The sequence below is a fragment of the Anolis sagrei genome, chromosome 1 (assembly GCF_037176765.1).
Source record: "Anolis sagrei isolate rAnoSag1 chromosome 1, rAnoSag1.mat, whole genome shotgun sequence".
NCBI lineage: Eukaryota > Metazoa > Chordata > Lepidosauria > Squamata > Dactyloidae > Anolis > Anolis sagrei.
In genome coordinates this window covers 25464762-25487431 of record NC_090021.1, presented here as the reverse complement: position 1 = coordinate 25487431, position 22670 = coordinate 25464762, and the positions used below count along the sequence as shown (strand labels likewise).

General features: G+C 38.4%; 1 protein-coding gene across 5 annotated transcripts in view; it reads right to left on the bottom strand.

Annotated features, from left to right (window-relative positions):
• Window positions 1-22670, bottom strand: part of PTK7 (protein tyrosine kinase 7 (inactive)) — a 124567-nt gene that overhangs the window by 39650 nt on the left and 62247 nt on the right. The window contains exon 1 of one of the 5 annotated variants that reach the window (XM_067463489.1): window positions 7553-7727. The exons of the other annotated variants lie outside the window; for them this stretch is intronic. Within the exon in view, the coding sequence (XP_067319590.1) occupies window positions 7553-7712 (160 nt within the window). The 5' untranslated portion in view covers window positions 7713-7727. Of the gene's footprint in view, window positions 1-7552; window positions 7728-22670 lie in introns of those variants that run through there. 5 annotated transcript variants of the gene reach the window in all.

The following is a 22670-nucleotide window of genomic DNA, read 5'->3' as shown; positions in this document are numbered from 1 at the left end:
TTTCCAACACAACTCTATGGTCACCTTCTGCTCAAAGCTGGCCACAGAACCACACCTGGAGTACCTAGAGATTCTTTCCACCTTATCACACAGGGGTTTTCTTGCCCCTTACCACACTGGGGCTTCTTTTGGCCACTGATCCTATCCCATCAGATGATGCAGGCTGTGGCCCCTCCCCATCGATGGGTGAAGCAGCGAGGAAGTGTTGCATGAAGCTTCCTCACCACCATGATGAGAGATCAGCGTTTTTTATGCTTTCCCCCGTTTGATGGGGGAAGGGACAGGACGCTAATGTGCCCGATCTGCCACTCTCCCCTCATGTGATTGGGGGTAGGTGAGTGTGATTCACCAGTGATTGCTGGCAAAACAGGAGCAGGGGGAAGGGGCTTATCAGTATGATGAGGTCCCTAGATTCTCTCTCTAGAAAGCTACAGATCCTCTAGCATGACTGAAGGAAGCTGGCCGTAGAATTACTCTGTAGGACCTTGAGATTCCTCGAAAGAATTTATCTATAGAAAGTTCTAAATCCTCTAGCATGACTGAAGGAAGTTGGTCATTAAGTGGGCCACACAATTGCACTGGAGGATCTAGGGATTCCTAGAGATATGCTCTCTCTAGAAACCTCTAGTTTCTCTAGTACAGTGTCTCTCAACGTGTGGGTCCCCAGGTGTTTTGGACTACAACTCCCAGAAATCCCAGAGAGTTTACCAGCTGTTAGGATTTCTGGGAGTTGAAGGCCAAAACATCTGGGACCCACAGGTTGAGAGCCACTGCTCTAGTATAACTGGAAGAAGTTGACCATTGAATCACAGTGGAGGATCTAGAGTTCCTAGAGATATCATTTTAAATCAAAACTGTGAATAATTAGAACTGCAAAGGTCAAACCTGCAAATGCTCAAAGACAACTATAGGAAAATGGAGGAGGGATATTCCCATCACCCAATTATTTAAAAATATACAACAGAAGCCCAATCAGAATTACAAATATTGAAAGAAGCATTAAAATCAGCTCTAATATTCTCAAATGCAATTCCAATGAGACCTAAATGTCTAATATCAGAGTTAAGAAGATAATTAAAACGCATTTACACTCTAATTCAGCTTCAACAAAGCTCCTTAAGTTTACTCTCTGCCAGTTATTAAAAATGCATCTGGGATACAGAATGAATCCTTCCCGAAACAGAGAGCACTCAACAAAGCTGATACAATCAGAATAAGCTCTGAGTCTCCAGGTGCAAGATGCTTTTGCAAATTTTAAACTCTATTTAAACAGTCCTCAAGATGCAGCTGAACTGCAACATCAAACATTCCTATATTGACTGAAAGTGCTAGGAGCCACAGTTCAACATCTAGCAAAGTGTTTGATCATGGCCCTGCTCTAGCCTGACTGGGTAAAAGTTATGCCAACCCCTTTTCTCATTAATCAAAAGCAGGCTGCAAATAATTATCCTCAACAAGTAAGAACTACATTTTTGAAATCTAAAATATAGTTACAGGCACTGCTTTCCTTCTTTAAACTATGTTCTACCTAACTGATTAAGTGACATATAATTATCTTCAAGTATGCATTTGCATGTAGAAAAAGGCTTTACAAGAAAGAACCCATCTAGGATAAATAAAGGAAGCTGGCACATGAGGAAATGATAGATTTTAACTCAAAGTTTCACTTAACCACTCCCCTATAACTCAGGGTGTAAGCATGGGATGTCTAGATTGGTGCACAATATGTTTCTGTAATGTGAAACCGATGGGAAGGTATTCTATTCCAACTTGTAAATTGAGAATGGAATAATGTTATGTGGAAAGAAGAGTTTTATTGTTAAATATATACCTTAACAAGGCCCTGAAGTGCTTATGAGATGGCCACCACCTGGACAGCAGGAACAGAGAATTGCCAGACCTAACAGTAGGAACCTTTATAGCTGAAGCCATAAAGCAAAGGCGCCACAGCTAGACAGTAAAATATCCTATTATGCTTTGTGGATGGATCAGGAAATTTACACAACACAGGACCTCCCACCACCCCCATTTTACAAATGTGAGAAACCCTATCAAGACTCATAGGCTACAAAGTGAATCACACATTCAATTTCTCCCGTTTATCGAGATCCTATCAGAATTAAATATGGTCTGGGAATATCTTAAATTAATTGGAATGCAATTTAGCAGGTTTCAATAATGTGTACTGTATGTTAGAACTCACATACTGATCCATATTTGCAATGAATACCGACTACACATGCTTACTAGGGATGGTCAACCCCTCAACTGATATTACAAAATTGCCCAGTGTGACTGTTATTATGTCTATTTATTGTGTTACTAATTAAATTCATGAAAATTGGATTTTCAGAAGAGGAAATTGCTCTGACTTACATAACTTTCACCCATTTCCTGTCTCCACAATACAATACTATCAAGGGCCTTCTCAATTTTGTAACATTATTATCAAAAGGATAAAATTTTAAAAATACAGTATACACTCATGTATAAGTCATGGGGAGATTTGGGGGGCAAAATTGCAGATTTTGTTATGATTCCTGGATAAGTCAAAGGTCATTCCATATTCTGGGAAAAACACCATTGCTCTTAAAGGGGCCACTTGCCCCTCACTGATGCCGGTATTTCTTTCCCAGGGATTCAAAAAGGCCAGAAATAAAGCCACAGTCGAGGGAGTAGAGGCTGGTGCTTCTTTTAGGTTTTCTTGGTATAGATAAGCTCTTGTCTTTCACCACTCTACTAAGAGAATCATAGAGTTGGAAGAGACCTCATGGGCGATCCAGTCCAACCCCCTGCCAAGAAGCAGGAAAATTGCATTCAAAGCACCTCTGACAGATGGCCATGCAGCCTCTGTTTAAAAGCTTCCAAAGAAGGAGCCTCCACCATACTCCGGGGCAGAGAGTTCCACTGCTGAACAGCTCTCAGAGTCAGGAAGTTCTCCTAATGTTCAAATGGAATCTCCTTTCTTGTAGTTTGAAGCCATTGTTCCTCGTCCTATCTCCAGGGCAACAAGCTTGCCCTCTCCTCCCTATGACTTCCTCTCACATATTTATACATGGCTATCATGTCTCCTCTCAGCCTTCTCTTCTTCAGGCTAAACATGCCCAGCTCCTTAAGCCGCTCCTCATAGGGCTTGTTCTCCAGACCCTTGATAATTTTAGTCGCCCTCCTCTGGACACATTCCAGCTTGTCAATATCTTTCTTCAACTGTGGAGCCCAGAACTGGACACAATATTCCAGATGTGATCTAACCAAGGCAGAATAGAGGGGTAGCGTTATTTCCCTGGGTCTAGACACTATGCTCCTATTGATGCAGGCCAAAATCCCATTGGCTTCTCTCACATTGTTGGCTCATGTTTAACTTGTTGTCCACCAGGACTCCAAGGTCTTTTTCACACGTACTGCCCTCGAGCCAGGTGTCCCCCATTCTGTATCTTTGCATTTCATTTTTTCTGCCTAAGTGGAGTATCTTATATTTGTCCCCGCTGAACTTCATTTTGTTATTTTTGGCCCATCTCTCTAATCTGCTTTGAATTCTGCTCCTGTCTTCTGGAGTATTGGCTATCCCTCCCAATTTGGTGTAGTCTGCAAACTTGATGATCATGCCTTCTAACCCTTCATTAATAAAGATGTTGAACAGTATTGGGCCCAGGACGGAACCCTGCGGCACTCCGCTCATCACTTCTTTCCGGGATAAAGAAGCATTGGGGAGCACCCTCTGGGTTCGTCCATTTAACCAATTACAGATCCACCTAACCGTAGTTTTGCCTAGACCACATTGGACTAGTTTGTTTGTCAGAAGGTCATGAGGGACCTTGTCGAAGGCCTTACTGAAATCCAGGTATGCTACATCCACGGCATTCCCTGCATCTACCCATCTTGTAACTCTATTGAAAAAAGAGATCAGATTAGTCTGGCATGACTTGTTTTTGATAAATCCGTGTTGACTATTAGCGATGACCGCATTTGTTTCTAGGTGTTTGCAGACCACTTCCTTAATAATATTTTCCTGAATCTTGCCTGGTATCGATGTGAGGCTGACCGGACGATAATTGTTTGGGTCATCCTTTTTTCCCTTCTTGGAAGATTGGGACCACACTGGCCCTCCTCCAATCTGCTGGGACATCTCCTGTTCTCCAAGAACCCTCAAAGATGGTTCTGCTATGATTTCTGCTAGTTCCTTCAATACTCTTGGGTATAGCTGATCTGGCCCTGGGGACTTGTATTCGTCTAGAGCAGCCAGGTAATCCTGGACGACTTGTTTCCCAATTTGGGGTTGGATGTCCTCTAATCCATCATCCACTCCATCTTGCTGAGGTTGAAGATGACTTTTTGTGAGAAGACTGAGGCAAAGAAGGCATTAAGTAGCTCTGCCCTTTCCCTATCCCGTCAGCATTGCCACATTTTCTTCTCGCAGAGGCCCAATTGCCTCTTTGTTCTTTTAATTAGAGTTAAGGATGGTTCCTTTTTAAATTAGAGTTAAGGTGAGGTAATCACACTGACCCAGTGATAAGTCAACTCAGGATTTTTTAGTTGATTTTTTAAAAAAACCAAAATGTTTTGATGTAGGATAAAGCAGCAGTTCTGCTGTTATTTGCCAGTTTTGATATTTGAGCATGGATCTCCTGGCTTTTCTTTTTCCATGTCAGAAGCAACTTGAGAAACTGCAAGTCGCTTCTGGTGTGAGAGAATCGGCCGTCTGCAGAGACGTTGCCCAGGTGACACCCAGATGTGTTACCATCCTGTGGAAGGCTTCTCTCATGTCCAAGCAGGGAGATCACTTCTTCCTCCAAAGCAGTGATGAGAGAAAATGTACCTCTCCAGATGGTGCTGGACACAGCTCTCATCAGTCATGGCCACCATGGCTAATTATGAGGGATAAGTCTAACAACATCTGATGGGTCATGTCCTCTATCCTTGCCCTAAAGATTACAATAGTAAAATAAAGGTTTTGAAAGGTACAACAAATTAACGCAGGGATGTTTGTATGTATGGAAACTGTTGTGTCACAAATTACTAGTACTGCCAGATGTCAAACAATCTTCACAGTAAGGAAGAGCACATTCTCCTCAACAACAGCATTGGAATTTTGAGTACTGGTAAAGTACTATTTGTGTATCCATGTAATGAGGCTTGGTTTCCAGAAAGTGACATTTTCGTTTAAGGAACAATGAATATAAATAATGCTGATGTATTTATTGTCCTAATCAGGAGGTAAAGCAGTGTAGGTCACTGTAGTCATCGAAATGTTTTTTCAAGGCTAACTTCCTCAGGTTTGCTGTGTCTTTCAGTTAACCTCTAAAGTGCTACAAGAACCCTTTGCATGCTGATTTTTCAGACTAACATGCTAACATGACTACATCTTTGAACTCTACTCCCATAGGCAACATTAACTAGGGTTAATAAAAGCTGTATGTTAAAAAAAAACTCTAAAGACCCACAGTTGCCTCCTTGGGTTAAAAGATCGTCAGATTCTCTTACATTAAATTAGTATTGGGCATTATTTGGAATTCAAAAACTGGAGTTCCCAGTCATTCAAGAGATGGGTTTGTTGGTTGTAAAATCATTAACTGCAATTGTATGGCAGTGCCAAATCTTCCCAAATACCATCAACTAAGTTTCCAAACTGCCAGCTCTACAAATTCCAAAGCTTACCTATGTCTGAAGGCCATGATTTTGTGGCTACCTGGAACAATCTACTTTAAAGCTTCAAAAGGGGGCCACAAGGGGAAGGAAGGGGCAACATTTCTGTACATATAAATACCTTTTGAAGAAGGTTTACTGAAAGGCAGTGCTTTGATCTGGCCAATAAACAGATATAAATCAGAACTGGGCATAGCCTATGGCACTTTTCTTCAACTGCTCTAGTAAAAAAAATCTATGCAGGAAGATTACAGGAAAGACATACAAAACAGATGTTTCCAAGGCAAATTGAAACTGAATGTTTTTCTCTTAACCATTTCAGGAAAAAATGCAAGATAGATGTCACTAGTGCTACAGACAGTCAGGTAAGCTGCAGAATGTCCACAATCATCTGGAATTAATGCAAGAGACACACTATGTTGTTGCCTAGATTTCCTTAGGGGCAGCTAAGCTTCCTCAATTTCCACCTAAGAGTTGGCACTTCAACTTCAAAATATTTTTTTTTCTGGAACCAGTGGTTTCTTATCATCATCTTCACTTAGGAAGTTTGCTAAGCACACTCATACTCTGATTTTAGCCATATTTTACGGTTTTGCAAAGCACTGCATGGAGACAGCTACAGTTTATTTTAAATGTCCTATTAGGACACCAGTAATGCCATACGTTGTCCTTCCTGACGCTTTTATCTATATAAATAAAAATGTAATGTTCGTTTGTGACACAAGACACCTAACAACCCAATGTATGTCCTCCACTCAAAAAAATTGATTTTGTCATTTGGGAATTGTCGTTGCTGGGGTTTATAGTTTACCTACAATCAAAGAGCATAATAATGATGATGATGATGATGATGATGATGATGATGATGTATTTCTAGACCGCTCCCTCCCCCCAAAGGGACAACACAATACTTGCTCTCTCATCAAGTCAATGAAGACTTCCGGCCCCAAAGAATCCCAGAAATGAAGAGGGTTGCCAAAAGTATTTAGAGTGTAGAGGAACTGCATGGATGCACACAAATAAGATACCAAGAAAATGCCAATAACACAACCCAGTGCTAAATGAGCAATAAATCTCACCTCTTATTTGCATTAAGCCCCATTAATGCACAGTATTACATAACTTGATCTTTCTCCCTGCAAAGACAAATATCACCATTTGAAGTGCAGCAGTGCCCTCAAACAAGTTTACAGCTTAAAAGAATTGTGATGGACAGTGTAACTTATCTAAGGACAGCAAATCTATAGCTTTGCAAAGCTATTTTGTGGACTGTTATGACGCAATATTCAGGCAATAATCCTGCATCATATCCTGAGAATGGACTAAAGACCGTAATCTCTTGTTCTTATTTTATACTGGACTTAGCTTGTAATTTGCCAAAAGCAACTTAGTGAGATTTGCAAAATGGGGCTCTTTTCCACTTCCATTCTTACTGCGGTTTTAGGCCAAATTGACATTCCTGCTTTTAAGCAAAAAGACTTCAGGTGTAGTGTGAATAAGGTGGCAAGAGAAAAAACGGTTTGGGTGAACAGAGAACAGCAAAACAGGATAACAAGAAAGACACATTGAAATCATGCCTCCAGTTCAGAAAGCCAGGGAGTACAATGCCCCTTACTTGTAAAAAAAAGTTCAATCCGGTTATGAGTGACCCCGCCATGCCAGAAGCCCATGGTATACCCTATTCATCGAAAACACAGGCATAACCTGGACTGGACACATCTGCTGCCACTATCACTGGAACTACTCATAAGAATAGCAGTAAGCAGGCTGTAAGTACCAGATGTTTTGGCTAGAACTCCCTTTCCATTGCCCATGCTGGATGAGGCTAATAGAATGTTTAAGCCAAGACATGTAGAGGGTCAAAGGTTTCCTCACTTATGATTTAAAGGAATAATAATCAGCTCCTTACCACACAGGCATATTGTAAAAGACAGAGTGGAATTTAGCAGCTCTCTCCACAATGATGCTACACAAAGAGAAGTATCCAATCCTTTTATCACCCCAAGTGATGGCAAGATATGGTAGCTATGCTTGCTTCTCAGAAAGGGCAGGGAATTGGGGGCGGCCATCCAAGAGCCACAACGGCTGCCTGGTGCTGTTGATTCCTTACAGCTGCTTGGCTTTTAAAAGACATGAACAATTCCTGTGATTTTCAACTTGAAAGATAAGTGTGAAAAGACGAGCTTTTAAATTCTCTCTTTCAAGCAAAAGCCAGATCTAGTTTCAGATACCCATCAGCAACTATTATTAAGACACTTATGCAAGCGTTAATTCTAGAAAAATGCCACAATTTTATTATTTATACTCAAGGTGTTCCCAAAAATACGCAGTTTATGTAATAAAAGGTATCTCTCATGTGACATCTGTATTGCATGCATGAATCCTACCCTGATTTAAAAACTAACTTGATAATTACCCTATCAGTGCTAATAACTAGTGTCATAGGATGAATATATATGACAATAAAATACAGCGGGCCTTTGCTATCTGCTGGGATTTGGTTCCAGGATACAAAAACCTGAGGAAGGTCATGTACAATTGTGTATGTATGTACTATTATATATACAATTGTGAAAGTAAAATGGTGTCCCTTACATAAAACATTTATATTGCCTTTTAATTTAATGTTTTTAATAATAAAACTTTATTTATATTTCGCCCTATCTCCCCTTAATGTATATGTTTATCTCTTTTATGTTTGTTGATATGGCATCAAATTGCTGCTTATTGTAAGGGCACTCTGAGTCCTCTTTGGGGTGAGAACACGCAAACAAACAAAGAAAGTGGCAAACAATTCAGCTATGTGCCAGAGAAAAGCTTAAGTGTCTGTGAAATAAATATAATAGAGCATGCCTACACATCAGTATAATGCTTGGTGTGTAGCAAAATCAAGATTTGCTTCCTGGATTTCTTTTCTGAATAGTTTTGAACCACGGCTGGATGCAACCTGTACCATAGTTCAATTAAACCAGGTGTTATTTGCTAATGCATATGAGTCCTTAGTCAGCAGAACAGATATGGAGCTGTTATTCCCCCTCACTGAAGGAAGGAAGGAGCATTCCAATTGTTATCAATGGAGAGACAGGAAAAGGATCAATGAAAAGTCTGAATGGCAGGAAGCAAAGGCTGCACAATTTCTACCTCATCAAACATCCACCCAGAAGGTTGAGGTCATCCAGACAACACAAAAGAGAACAATTGAGTCGCATGGCCAGTTCCAAAGCTACATGCTATGCACCACATTATGGTGGGAGCTAGCAGAAATCTTCTAGCCATAGGTGATTTCACAAGGAGTACTTCCCAAGTCAAACCCTACAAATAGCTGCACATTTTTACACTCCTCAGGTTACAAGCTGGCTACAGAAAGGGAAACAAAGAACAATTCAACAGTTGTTGCTCTCCATCTGATTCAGCCCATAGGAATGAACTCTCAAGTGGAACCAAGCCAAGGCAGCCTGGAATTTCAGGGTCAGTCAGATATGAGACAGACGCTAAGAGGCTTAGGCATTAAATTCCCATCATTTTTGAAAGAGAAAATACACCGCATAAGAAATGGCACATCACCGTTGCTTCTGCTGTGCCACAGTTCGTTATACCCAGCGGTTTTATTTGAAGTTAGCAAACTACCCTATGAAGACTAAAAGATCTGAAATTCTAAACGAAGAGAGGAGAGGAAACGTGTGAGAGCAAGTCTAAATAATCTGACTAGAGTGACAAATGTTGGGTATCCAGCTCTTCAGGAACAGCTGGCAAAGATCAGCAGCAAACTCTTTTCCTCTTCTTCGCTTTTCTACTTGACACATAGCCAGACCTTTCCTCCATAAAGCTGCTAGATTCCTTAGAGAAAACTGCACCGCATTTTAAAAACTAGATATATACATCTCTTATGTATCCCTCACTGATTCCACCAAAAAAGGTATTATTTAATGTATTAGATTTACTAATAACAAGATTAAAATTTATTGTATTTTAGGACAGAAGTTGGCCCTCCACATTTGCAGGTTTAACATTTGCGGATTTCATTATTCATGGATTTGATTTAAATGTTTTCTCTAGGAATTTCTAGGTCCTCCAACAGAGTTCTGGTGGAAGCTGATAATAGAATCTCATTGGAGGAACTAGAGGCCCCCGAAGAAAACACTCCTCTCCTATGGTACTGCTGGATGTTCACCACAGAGTAATTTTGCAAGACGTTATCCTAGGTGGAAAAAAACCCCCTTTTTTAAAGTTGAACTTTTTTTTTCCATTTTGCGGGATCCTGCATCCCAACCTCAGCAAATGTGAAGAGCTAACTGCACTGTCTGGTCACATTTCGAACACTTGGTGAAAATAGAGAATACTGAGGGCTATTCAGGTCATATTTTTGCCTTTAAACAATCTTCTTTCTAGCATCCCTCAATTCACAACACATCCAACCATCACTTTCCATTTTCCACAGGTTAAAATTTAGCTTAAGTCTTCCTTTTTTAACTTTTTCCCAAAGGCCAACTGTTTTATTCAAAAAAGCAGGGTGTGTGTTTTGGTAACATGTAGACAATTCAACAGACATGTATATATATTTGGACAACATGAAATAGTATGAATCCCTTTATAGAGGTCTGTATTTCATTGTAATGCTAATAACACTACTATACTTTTAAGAAGAAATAATCTCAAATTTCAATTGTTAGATTTCAACACAAATAAAAATGTTCAAATACAGATACAAACACACTATAAATATGCAATATAATTGTATATTCAGACTCAAAATAATATGGGGCGATAACAGAGGGAGAAAATATATGTGGTCTCCATAATGTTAATTGGGTTACATTGAGAATTATTGATTTTTTACTCAGCCAGTGCTCTGATATTGTTCTCGCTTTTTCTTAAAAGTCCAACCAAAAGAAAATCATGGAGTGAATGGGATATTATAAAACTATGCATCCAATCCAACTTTAGATATGGTGACATATCAGAACACAAAAACAGCTTCCTGAATTGAAAAGTAGTTCAGTTCATTACATGTAAGTACATGTGTGTGATTGCTCTAACTGGTATAAAAGTATTCGTGAAAGCACACACACACTTTTTTGCCATAGCTATGGTTGAATGTCATCTCCTATACTACCACTATTATTGTATTTGAAAAAAATCACAAAATTTGAAATATCCCCTCTTGTTATGTATTTTAATTGGTACTATAAACCAATTCTCTTCACCAGCATCCCTGTTGACCTATCACTTTGCATTTAAAATATCTGTTCCATTGGTCCTCTATGTCTCCTCTCTTCAAAGTCAAGCAATTGTTTAGCACTAAAGACACCAACTGGTGTTTTATGATGTCACCATTTCCATTCAAACTGCATTGTAAGTTTTCCATCTTACCAATGTATAGTTTATACCTACTGTTACCGAGCAACAGCTGTTAGCTTAATCATGATTACAGAAGGAGCTTCTAAAGCTATGGTTATATCTCCTAGGATGAGGGCATGGATATTTCCTAAACAGTTGGAAAAATGTGGCAAAGGAAGCACAATTTTATAAAATTCAGCCAGTGCTGCCTGATGCAAGAGCTGTTAAGGGTAACTCATCCCACAATTTACAGTCATCTGTTTATATTTTGAGAGATTTTTGCCAAAAATGCAAATGTTGTCGTCCCCCCGTCCCCCCTCGATTTCTCTTGTATTCCAAAAGAGGCTTATAATGATGGGATCTTTCAGGAGAAAAAAGTACACAAAAGGCGATAATAAGCCACAATTTCTCAAATCACTCACATAAATTATAGTTGTTATCCCACCACAGACCACAATTTAGCTGGTTGTTGGAATATACCTTGTGACATATTTAAACCACAACTTGTCGTTACATTCGGAGAAAGAACTATTGCTTATTAGATGTCCATCATGAAGCAAGAGGTAACAAGAGAGACGGAAAAGAAATATGTGAGATTTAAAGAAATACTAGCATGTTTGATTATCCACTAGGCAATTCGTGACTAAAGGAACAAATCATGAGTAAAATAATTTGTAGCTCAACATGAGGTGTGAATATACCTACTGTGTGTGCCTTATGGTTAGCCCATGTGCTTCAAGGCTTGACAAAAAATAAATGAAACCTCTATAGAGTGGTATGTCACATTATTTTTAAGTCAGATATCCAATACCACAACTGATGCTAAGCATAATTAGTCGCCAATCCTTCTTCTCTGACCTTCTTCAGCTGCATTTGCTTTTTGTAACCTTCGTTCCCTTTCCAGTTGACACCAAAAAAAAACAACAACACACAATAAAGAGTTTGTGACACTGGAGCCTTTATAGCTGTGGCTGTACAGCTAATTTTTTCTTCACAATGCCAGTCACAGCTTTCATTTTGTAAGCACCAGGGAATCGGTGTTCAGTTCTTGTCAGCTAACATATACTGATCTCAGAGCATTCCTAGTATTAATTCATCAAGAAAGGTTGCAGGCACACCAAAGGTCACTTCCCTAGCTAGACTAATCAGCTCTATTGTCTAAAGCAGTGTTTCTCAACCTGTGAGTCCCCAGGTGTTTTGGCCTACAAAACCCAGCCAGTTCACCAGTTGTCAGGATTTCTGGGAGTTGAAGGCAAAAACATCTGGGGACCCACAGGTTGAGAACCACTAGTCTAAAGAATGTATTACCATATAACAAATATTTCCAGGAGTTTGAAAAGCTTATGACACCTTAGATTTAATTATGTAAAGAATGGAAATGGACTCTCTGAATTTAGATAAATTGCAAGAGGATTCAAAAGTGATTTGTCTCATTTTCAAACCTGCCCTATTAAGCTAGATTTTTTGTTTTATAGTGTGCTTCCTTTCCTGACAAGCGGGTAGCAAGGCATGAAAAAGTGAACCATGCAAAACTGACTGATCCTTATACTGCTTAACATTTTAATAGAGAGCAGTAGGAATCTGTAAATCTGAAAAGAATATCCATTTCCAGACAACTCAAAAGTTTATTCTAACTTGCCAAAGTAACATGTAAATATAGACATTATTTGCAGAATTTTCCACTAAAGATGGCAGCCTAGCTCCCAGACAGAGTCTGCTTAAAATAAGTTGGCTTTACTAAAGCAATATAAATCAAATCTGCATTATATTATGTAAACAAGTGCTGTGGGTGGAGAAAGTATATGAGCAGACAATCCCCAAACAATGACCATAATATGCTTTTCTTTAACCACTGTGATAGGTACAGCACAAGTGTAGTATGTTGCCAACAAACCACCTATCTGCTGGGCATTTTTTCTGCTTCTTTCCCCTGTTTTTAGGTCAGTTTGTTCCCAGCAGTAGCAAACTCCAACTTAAAATCAATCAGAGATTTCTCAGCAATTAAGCATAGAAGAAGGGGAATATTTATTTATAATCCATCTTTTTCCAGTTTAGGACTCAGGCCATTATTGATAGTCAACAGAATACAGAAGTTAAAAACCAAAAGAACTAATGAAAATGTAAAAGAAAGCAAGAATAACATATTATGTAGAGCTTAGTTCCCCTGAATCAACTCTAAAGAGGCTTGCCAGAATAAAATGGATTTTACCTGCTTGAGTGAACATAGAAGACACCAATCTAGCCTCTCTGGGAAGAGATTTCCAGAGCAAAGAAGCAGCCATGTCCCCATGTGAGTCCCCAGGTGTGTGAGGATTTTGCACATCTAGCTGTGTGAGGATTTTGCTGCCAGTACTGGTCAATCATCAATTATAAGAGATCTAAGGACCCCAAAACAATGGGTCTCCAAATATCCTTGGGCTGTCCCAGCCATTCATCCTTCACTGTTGACTATGCTGCCCATGGAGATTGTAGATTGGATATCTCAGAATGCCCATAGTTGTCTAGTCTTTTTCTAATGCAAATAATGTCTGCGGGAGCATTCACAGGACACCATGTTATCCTTGTTATAGAATACCATAGAAAGAAATGGAACAAAAGAGTGTCCCAAGAACTTTATGAGGAGCTCTGGTAAGGAATACAGTTGGTCCTCATTTGTGGGTGACTCCAGCAGTTGACCATAGAGTCAAGATGGAGAACCCAAGAGTCCTCGAAAGGTGTTCTCAGGTACAAAATAATACCAGTTATTTGCAGTTTTCCCACTTTTGCAGGGCTCTCTCTCTCTCTCATGCACATACATTGCATATTGTTAGTCAGTCTGCCTTGAGATTCAAAATTTTCACCAAGCAATAGACAGGTCTAGCTCTCTCATCTTGGAGACAAGAGGAATGCCAGAGGCAGTTTCCATCATCAGCTGCTACACACCCATAATAATGACTTACAATGATGTCCTGTTTATCCCTCAATTGACGGCAGCTGCTGCCCAAACAACAAAGGCTGTCTAAGCATCTCAAGGCTACCCAGCAAACGGAAACACATGTTCCTCTATTAAGATACATATGTGGAATTAGCAATGTGGCATATCCATTTCACTGCAAATTTTAACACACCAAATGTTTGCTATCTAATATGGTAAGAGGGATTAAAAAAATAAAAGACAGTAAACAATGACATTGAATTAAATGTTGGTCCACACACCATCAAGCTGTTTGCAAGAAAGCACACCGACCCTATTACCCAATCATGCAGGCATCAAACTAGTCAGAAGTATTTCTTCCTTTGCTCCAATGTTTCATGTTATCTAGCGATATTTATTACATTTTCCCTGTCTTTCTTCTAGTGAATGCAATGTAATATATTATGGCTCTCCTTTTCTTCACTTTATCCTCATCATAAGACTATGAGGCAGGTCAGGCTTAAGGTCTGCTACTGGTTTCCATAGCTAAATAAAGATTTGAACCTGGATTTGCAAACTGCTATACTCACATTATTGTTTTTAAAAGTATGAAATGGGATTTGCTGTTTCTCCAAGGATTTTTTTATTCCAACTGTCTCAGTTTCTTTTACATCAATTTGTGGATCTTATTTTCCCTCCAAATGTTCAACGTGTGTGTGTATCTCAAAGTTGCTTGTCAACTTATAGTGATTTCATGAATTTTGTAAGGTATTACTAAGCATGAATTATAAACAAAGTATTTTTTTCCTGTTCTTTCTTTTGAAATGTAGCCTACAGCACCTGGTATTCACTGACAGTCTCTTATTCGGGTACTATCCAGGGCAGACCCTATTTAGCTTCCAAGATCAGATAGGATCTGATTTCTTTGTGGCAAAATTTAATACACACAGACACACACACTCAATTTGCAAGTGATATGTTCCCTGAATTAGTATGAGTACGTGAAATTGCGGATAGTAGCAAATCCTACTGAAATGAAGAGACAAGATATCATAAAATCATGCTGTAGAACCTAGAAGATGCCACAATATAATACATTTTGTCGGATGTGGATAAATAAAACTGTGGATACCAGCCCTGTGGACATGGGAGCTGTACTGTATTTAAAGATTAAATAGTCTCATTAAACACAATTATCCTAGATTTTTGGAGCAAGACTCAATTCAAATGCAGGTTACGTTAAAGACATTTGTAGTTGGAGATGTAGAAGTTAATTTCTTTAGGAAATCCAACATATATATTCAAAATAACCGAAGCATACATATGAATTAACTGCTCTGTAACTACATTTACATTCACTGCAACTTTGAAAGAGAAACAGCTACACTGAATTATATTCACAAATTCCAAATCATCAGCAGAGATATGAAGAAAACAATGATTTCATAGCCCACTATGGATATTAATACAAGAGTACTTACTACTGCATATATAACAAAAGGAATCTTCTCAGAGAGTTTTGAACCTTGGGAAAGTGACATTTGGTAAGCAGATGTATTGCTTTCACACAACAGCACTAACTGACCACTGTAAAGATCTAAAAGACCTGTATTGCCTTACTAAACCCTTTGAAAATTTGGAGCAAGGGAAACAATTTGCATCTTTCTGAATCCTATTATACTTTATCCCATTCCCACAAATGCATGTACTGTATATGTATTATAACCTGAAGCTTCAATGTCATTCTGTATTGAGTCTGCAGAAGTGGGATGATACCCATGAAAGTTATTGTCCTAAAAGTGCCCCCAAGCTCCTTTTTCCTCTCCCTCACTCCTTTTTAAATACATGAGATAGGACTGGTAACAATAGCACTGCTACTGAGACAGTTGTAACTGTCAACTATCTTTTTCTAAGCAGGACATTGTGGAATCATAATTCTAATCTTGACATAACAACTAGAAACTTATGAAAGTACAAAATATCCACTTCAGAAAGCCAAGTTAAAAAGGGAAACTAATGCTTGCTTGTAGTGTACTAGCTCCAGAGCACAGTTCACAGTGGTTGTCTTTAATTTCTATTTCACAAAACATGGATCCCAGGACCTCATGGGATAGCAATGGCAGACAGGTGTCCCCAAGGACTGCTGGCCCATCACTACCAATCTTTCCCTGCTACAAGTAAAGCATGTGTGGCATATTTCAGAACCAAGGTGGAAAACTCATCTACTGCCCTGGTCTAGTGCTAGCATGTACTCTCACTGGCATTTATTCCCAAAGAAAATACATTATTTGACAGAAAAGTGTTGCAACATTTAAAAAAATCCATCACAGTTAGTGCTCCTCATAAAAAAAAAACATTAAACCAAGGACATGTCTTTGAATTCTCACAGATGTGCATGGGAGTCCTTCAAAGTTTAAGTAATGTGGAAACAATTCCAAGAAGACAGAGAAGCTGAAAACCACAGGTCTATAATCCCCCGCCCAAAGTAAAAAAAAATATCCCAATTATCTGCAAAGGAAACATCCCATGTTATAAAGTTAAAGACATCTGCAAAGACACCAAATTGGCATGGTAAAGGCACAGACACAGTCCATGCTTATTTAATTACACCAGAGTATTTATAAGCTTTGCCCATTGCATGTAGCCTCTTTGCTTTCATTCTGGCACTCTTCTATGCAAGCAGATTGGGAAAATATTTTTTCCATTATATACAAACAAAAAATTATAGTCAAAGTACTTCTGAACAAGCAAAAAGATTTAGAAGTCATCTATAAATCACAGCTTCAAATCCCAACTAATATCAAAGTGATTAATTAGTTTCCTGGTTTGGATGTGATATAAAGCTATGGTGAATTGAGGCTTTCTATTCGTTCACTCATGTAAATGGAGGAACATGGAACTCAGCATAGTTTCAGGAAGCTCGAGAACACCCTGGTTTATTAATCCAGGATTTGATCACCCAAACGAACATGAATATTACTATACCATAAGGTATCCTTTTTGGCTTTCCATAACACCTTTGTAGATTGTTCAAAGTCCTGCCTGGTATTGGCGTAGGTGGAGGGTGATGGATGAAGCAACAGAAGGGGAGAACCCTTTTTGCTTGTGGAAGCAAGGAAAAAGCAGTTACAAGCGCCCATTTCCTGACCTACAACATATTATACCAAATTCAGTAAGACAGAACATTGCTTGTGTTCAAACTGCTTACAGAAGCAATGAAGTGTACAACTTTCTAATATAAACAGTTTTCTTCCTCAGCCCATCTCTGAAATAAACCATTGCTCCTTGTACTCAGTTCCTTGGGGTCTTGTCGGTTCTTAAAAAAACACTGTATGTAATCTTGCACAAGAAATACACATGTGGGTGGTTTTATAAAAGAGAAAGGAAGACTAAGTGTCTGGTATTAAGAAATGACTAAAGCTTTAACATATGACAACTCCAAAAACTGTTTAACCATTTTGTAATATGTATTTGTATTACGGGATGGCAGAACTACTAAACAGATAAGGCTAACCAGTCACAGGTACTCAAACCATGCTCAAGTTAATGTCACTTGTTTCTGTAACATTTTCTGCAAAAAAACTACTATGTCCAGATATTTGCAATATGGAGGAAAATCAAACCTCAACCTGCAAGAGAAAGATATGAGGAAAGAATGTGATTGAAAATGTACCTGTATGCATGCCAAAGCTAAGTTTGAGAAGGATAATATGACTGTTCTAATTTTATCGAAAAGGATCACTTAAAAGACTCATAAATGCTGTCACAATCCAGTCAAAAAAGTACTCTGTGATCTTGTTCAGCTACCAGAGCACAAACATTTACATTGGTGTGTGGGTGGGGGGGGGGGGGTAGTATAGACATACTCTGCTTATTTCTAAATACATATGATCCAGAAGCATTTCAAATTTCACAGAAATGATACAATACATGTCCAAAAAGAAACCAACAATAAAACTATAAATCAGCTTTTCCTACATGCATATGTATCTGTATTAAACTTTAAATGTGTAGAGCATAGTGGAGTGCAGGATGGGAATGCAAGTGGAACATATAAAGCAACTAACCTAAATTTAAAACCAAACAAATAAACACAAAAACAAGCACTGCTGTCTCTCCAACTGGAAAAGGGAGTGAACCTATGACTGGTTGAAACATCCAGAACTAGAACTCATTCCATTTAAATTCCCTATATCTTGAAAATTCATGGAGAAGATTAGACTAAACCAGTGCTACATACAGCAGTGATATGGTACCATTTTTTAGGCTGTGTGTGTGTATAAGGGGGGATGTCCCAAATGTCAGATAGTCTGGAAAGCACTGAACTAAAATTTGACTTGGTACTGTAGCTTTCTGCTTAGTTTTTCACATAAAGCGTCATGCAACTTTCGACCTGGAAAATCTTATGGCAAAACAACAACGAAAAATAAAGTGCTATAATATATGTGGCATGTGTAATATGTAAATCCACTGCATGTGTGACTGCTTTGAGTTGCCTGAGGGCTGAGAAAAGCGGTATATAAATAAAGTAAATAAATAAAAATAAATAAATCATTGTATTTTGAAAAAGCTCACAGATAAGGGGTGAGACAACATGAAGTAAGAGAAATCTATCACTAGGAAGGGAAATTCACTCCTGAAAGAGTTATGCTAAGGAAAAGGTGTCTCGACTAAAGCTCTCTCACCAAACCTTATTTCTATAACAAATCATTTTTTTTTCAAAATCCATCACAGGGACAGAAAATGAGGTAAAATCTTCTGAACAGTGGTACACACAGCAAACAAACACTATAGGGGTGTTAACATACACATACACACACACACACACACACACAGCTAGAGTTACATTTTAAAAAATGTACATGTTCTGACGTACAAACAAATTCAACTTAAGGACAAACCTACATGACCTATCTTGTTTAGACTTTGGGGACTGTCTGTGCTATTTAAAAAACAAAAAACAAGTATGATAAGCAGTCTTAGTCTCAAGAACTCTTCAACACCTTGTGTGACTACCTCAGCAATTTTCCTGAAGTTGCAATGCCTAAAATTTTCTTTATGTCCAAAAATACTGGATATTTACAGAACAATAAATAGCTAATTTATATCTCAGATGTGAGATGAGCACAGAACCAGTCACAAGATTAACTAATAGGATTAAAACCTCTGTGCGGAAATGGCTAAGACCTCAGCAGTTCTGAGATGTGTTTGCTAAGCTTGGGACTCAAAGATCATGTGTTTGGCAGCAAAATCAATAGTAATTTTGGTACTGTTCCACTATCTGGGCGGAGGCCACTAGGGGCCGCTAAAGAGAGAATAGTTCATTTCAGGGGGAGGAGGGGGACTGAAGGAGAAAAACCGTTTCCCCGGTTTTTGCTGTATTTTTCCCCTGCCCCCTTCCCATTACATAAACAGTTGTTGTTTCTATGAGGGGCACATGGGTGGGGGGAATAACAGTGAAACAGGGAGAAATGGTTTTACTCCTTCAAACAACTCCCACCCCATAAAACGAACTATCCTTCCTTCTATAGTGGCCCCTAGTGGCCTCTGCCCGGATAATGGAACAGTACCCTAATTTTTACTGTTTCTCTTTTCAGCTTGGGCCCCGTGTCCTGTAAAGAAATATAACAATTCTTAATTCTTCAAATTTTACACATCTCTTATTGAGAGGTGGTGAGGTCTCCTCTGGAAGTCTTCAGAATGGGGCTGGATATATGAGGAAGCATTAACTGGAGATATGCAATGATCAGGAGGTTGGTCTTGATAACCCATGAACCCTTTCTAGTTCTATAAATCTATAAATCCACTATATATAAATCCACTTTAAACTAATACTAGACATTCAGAACACTATTAGCAGCCCAATGCATGTGGCTCAGATATTAGTTAAATGATACTCACTCCAAAAGGGGGTGAATTGTGATTGTTACCATGTTCTACAAGTGTCAAATGTGTTGTCTTAAAATTCATCCAAAAATCATAAACATGACTACATATGGTTTGACTCACTTAATTACACTAATAAAACAGGCTAATCGAACATAAATACGCAATTAGTTTAAATACTGTGGCTGACGGGTCTTTTTCAATGAAGTTTATTGTATGCAGGGAGTGGAAAGAAATTGTGTTTCCTAATCAAAATATATTTTGTGCCCCTCATGATTGTGAACAGAATGAAAAGGCACAAATTAGAAAATGTCATAAACATGGTTTAATTAATGCAAAAACAATAATGAATTTCCATCTGAGTTGGGAAATCAATCTAATCAAAAGAAATAAGAAAACAAGAATGCTGGCAGGAAACTGTACAGCTCAACAAAATGCAGATGATTTCCACACTGCTAATGATACTATTAAGTGAATAAAGAACAAATAGAGACCAATTCACACAACATCAACAACCATCTGAAGATTCAATGTACACTGCCTTCTTTACCCCCACAGAGATTAAATTACCAGAATACTTTATTTCAACTAGGAACGAGGAAAGATATTAAAAGCAATATTTTCTAATAAAAAGAAAAGCCTACAATATGGATTAAACATTTAATTACAAATGGGTAAGATCCAGTGGTGGATTTCCACTGGCAGAATAGCAGAATCCAGAGGAAACCAAAAATCTCTCTCCAAAGCAGCTTCCCTTACACTCCAAAACCACCTCTGAAGAACTGGGAAACCCTTCAAAGCACATTTAGATGTCATGAAAACATATCTGGTTTTAATAATTGTTTTAATATTGCGTTAATTTTTTGTTTTAATGTATATGTCTATTTTTGCTGTGTATACATATGTGCATGCCATCAAATGGCTGCCATTTTTGTAAAGACGCTCTGAATCCCCCTTTTTGGGGTGAGAAGGGTGGGATATAAATGTAGTAAATAAATAAATATCTATTAAATTTAGTTAGTTCTAAATTTAGTTAGTTCTACCAATACATCCCAGAGCAGCTACTTGTCTAATCTGACATTCTAAAATAATTATTTTGGATACAGAAGACATGGATACATATTGATCAAGGGACATTTTGACCCAGTTTACAAAACAGGCTCAGGTTCCTTTGATTCAATTCTTTTTACTTTACTAAGCAAGATCAAAAGTACCTTCCTTCACATGGATTATAATTACTTCCACTAATCACTTCTTTGAGCGTGGTATGCAAGGACACTAACCAAAAGCAGGCTCAATTTTCAATATTATAGCATAATATAGTAATAATGAACCACATGCCAGAATTTCTGTAATATACCTTTTAAGATTAAAGCCTTTGAGATAGTTCACTCTTTTGTTTTGGGTTGAAGAAAAATGCAGCTGCATTCCTATGACAGAAAGGCTTGATTTTAGCAATATTTAAAATAGTTTTTCCCCCACAACAATGTCATAAACACTTTGACTTTAGACTTTGAAAGGAGAAAATGTAAGTTCTAATTGTTCAACCCAGCATTTTTGGACAGTTCTGGTGCAGTAAGTAACATTAAAGTGGGTCTGCAGTCGGCATGCCAAGGGCATTCCATAGCGGTGACTACATACGGAACAAAGCCAGCTTAAACAAACATTTCTTCTTCTGGCTGGCTCTGCACTAGAGCAGTCTACTTCAATGTCTTCTGGCCCCTTCATGTACAACCCTCCATTCTACTAGTTATTCCACTTCTGCCAAGTGAACACAGTGAATGCCATGGGAACCTTCACATTTTTTAAAAGTTAAACTCAAAAGTGTGCTAACCTTTCAGCAGCTTAAATGGCCAGACTTGGTATGATGATGCTAAATACAATATGGCGCTCATGATTACTGTCTTGCTTTGCCCCTTGCATCCATCCCATCTGAAAACAGTAACAACATACCAAATTTGGGCAAAGTATTCATCCTAAAATTCAATCTAATCACAGCACAGTCTAATTCTATATCAATTAGGTACCTAAAAACATTTCTGTGAAGCTGAAGGGTAAATGCTAGACATGTCTACCCCTAAAGATAAAATCAGAAACCAGGTTTCCAAGAAACTGTCTATTTTGATTAACCCTCTCACCATGTAAATATGATGAGCCAATTTTTCATCCAATGTATTCTGTCAAACCCACCCTAGTTGGCCTTAGGTCATACACCTTGCCAGTATCTGCATATACTTCCCAGGATATCCATCTTTACTTATCAGCCTAAAAGAATTCACTCTTGATATTTCCCAAGCTAATTTTCTCAGCAACCCTAAGGCAGGGTAAAAACAAAGATCTTCAATTAGAGTTTACAAATCTTAAGAAGTGTATCTTCCTACATAACCCTTTATGCCTGTTAAGATACACAGGCGCAGGCAGATAAAAATCTTATTTGAGTAAGCTTTTAGTAATCTAGACTAGCAACATTTGACAGACTGCACTAATTTCTGTTGTTCAAACCATATTGCTACTGCACTTGTTACTAAACTGTATTTCTATTGTGATCTGAATTCAACAAAAATTATGCTCCTCAGCTATGAAAGAGGAGACACCATTCTTAAACTGAGCAGAAAAAAGTGTGATGGAGTGGGTGGCAGAGATCAGTCCAGTATATATCAGTCCTTACTGCAGTATTTCTAACTAGTTGCTTTTATTATTTTAAAACTTAAAGATCCTAGGCCAAGAGTGTATCTTTATACTGGAATATAAAAGAGGCAAAGGGAAACAGCTTTTCTTCTCCAACATACATCCCTTGTACAAGTAACCTTCAAAATGGTGGTGAATACTACCCTAACCAGATACATCACAACTATCACAACCAGATACAGTGAAGACATCTGCCCTTGTTCTCATTACGCTAAAACAGTGG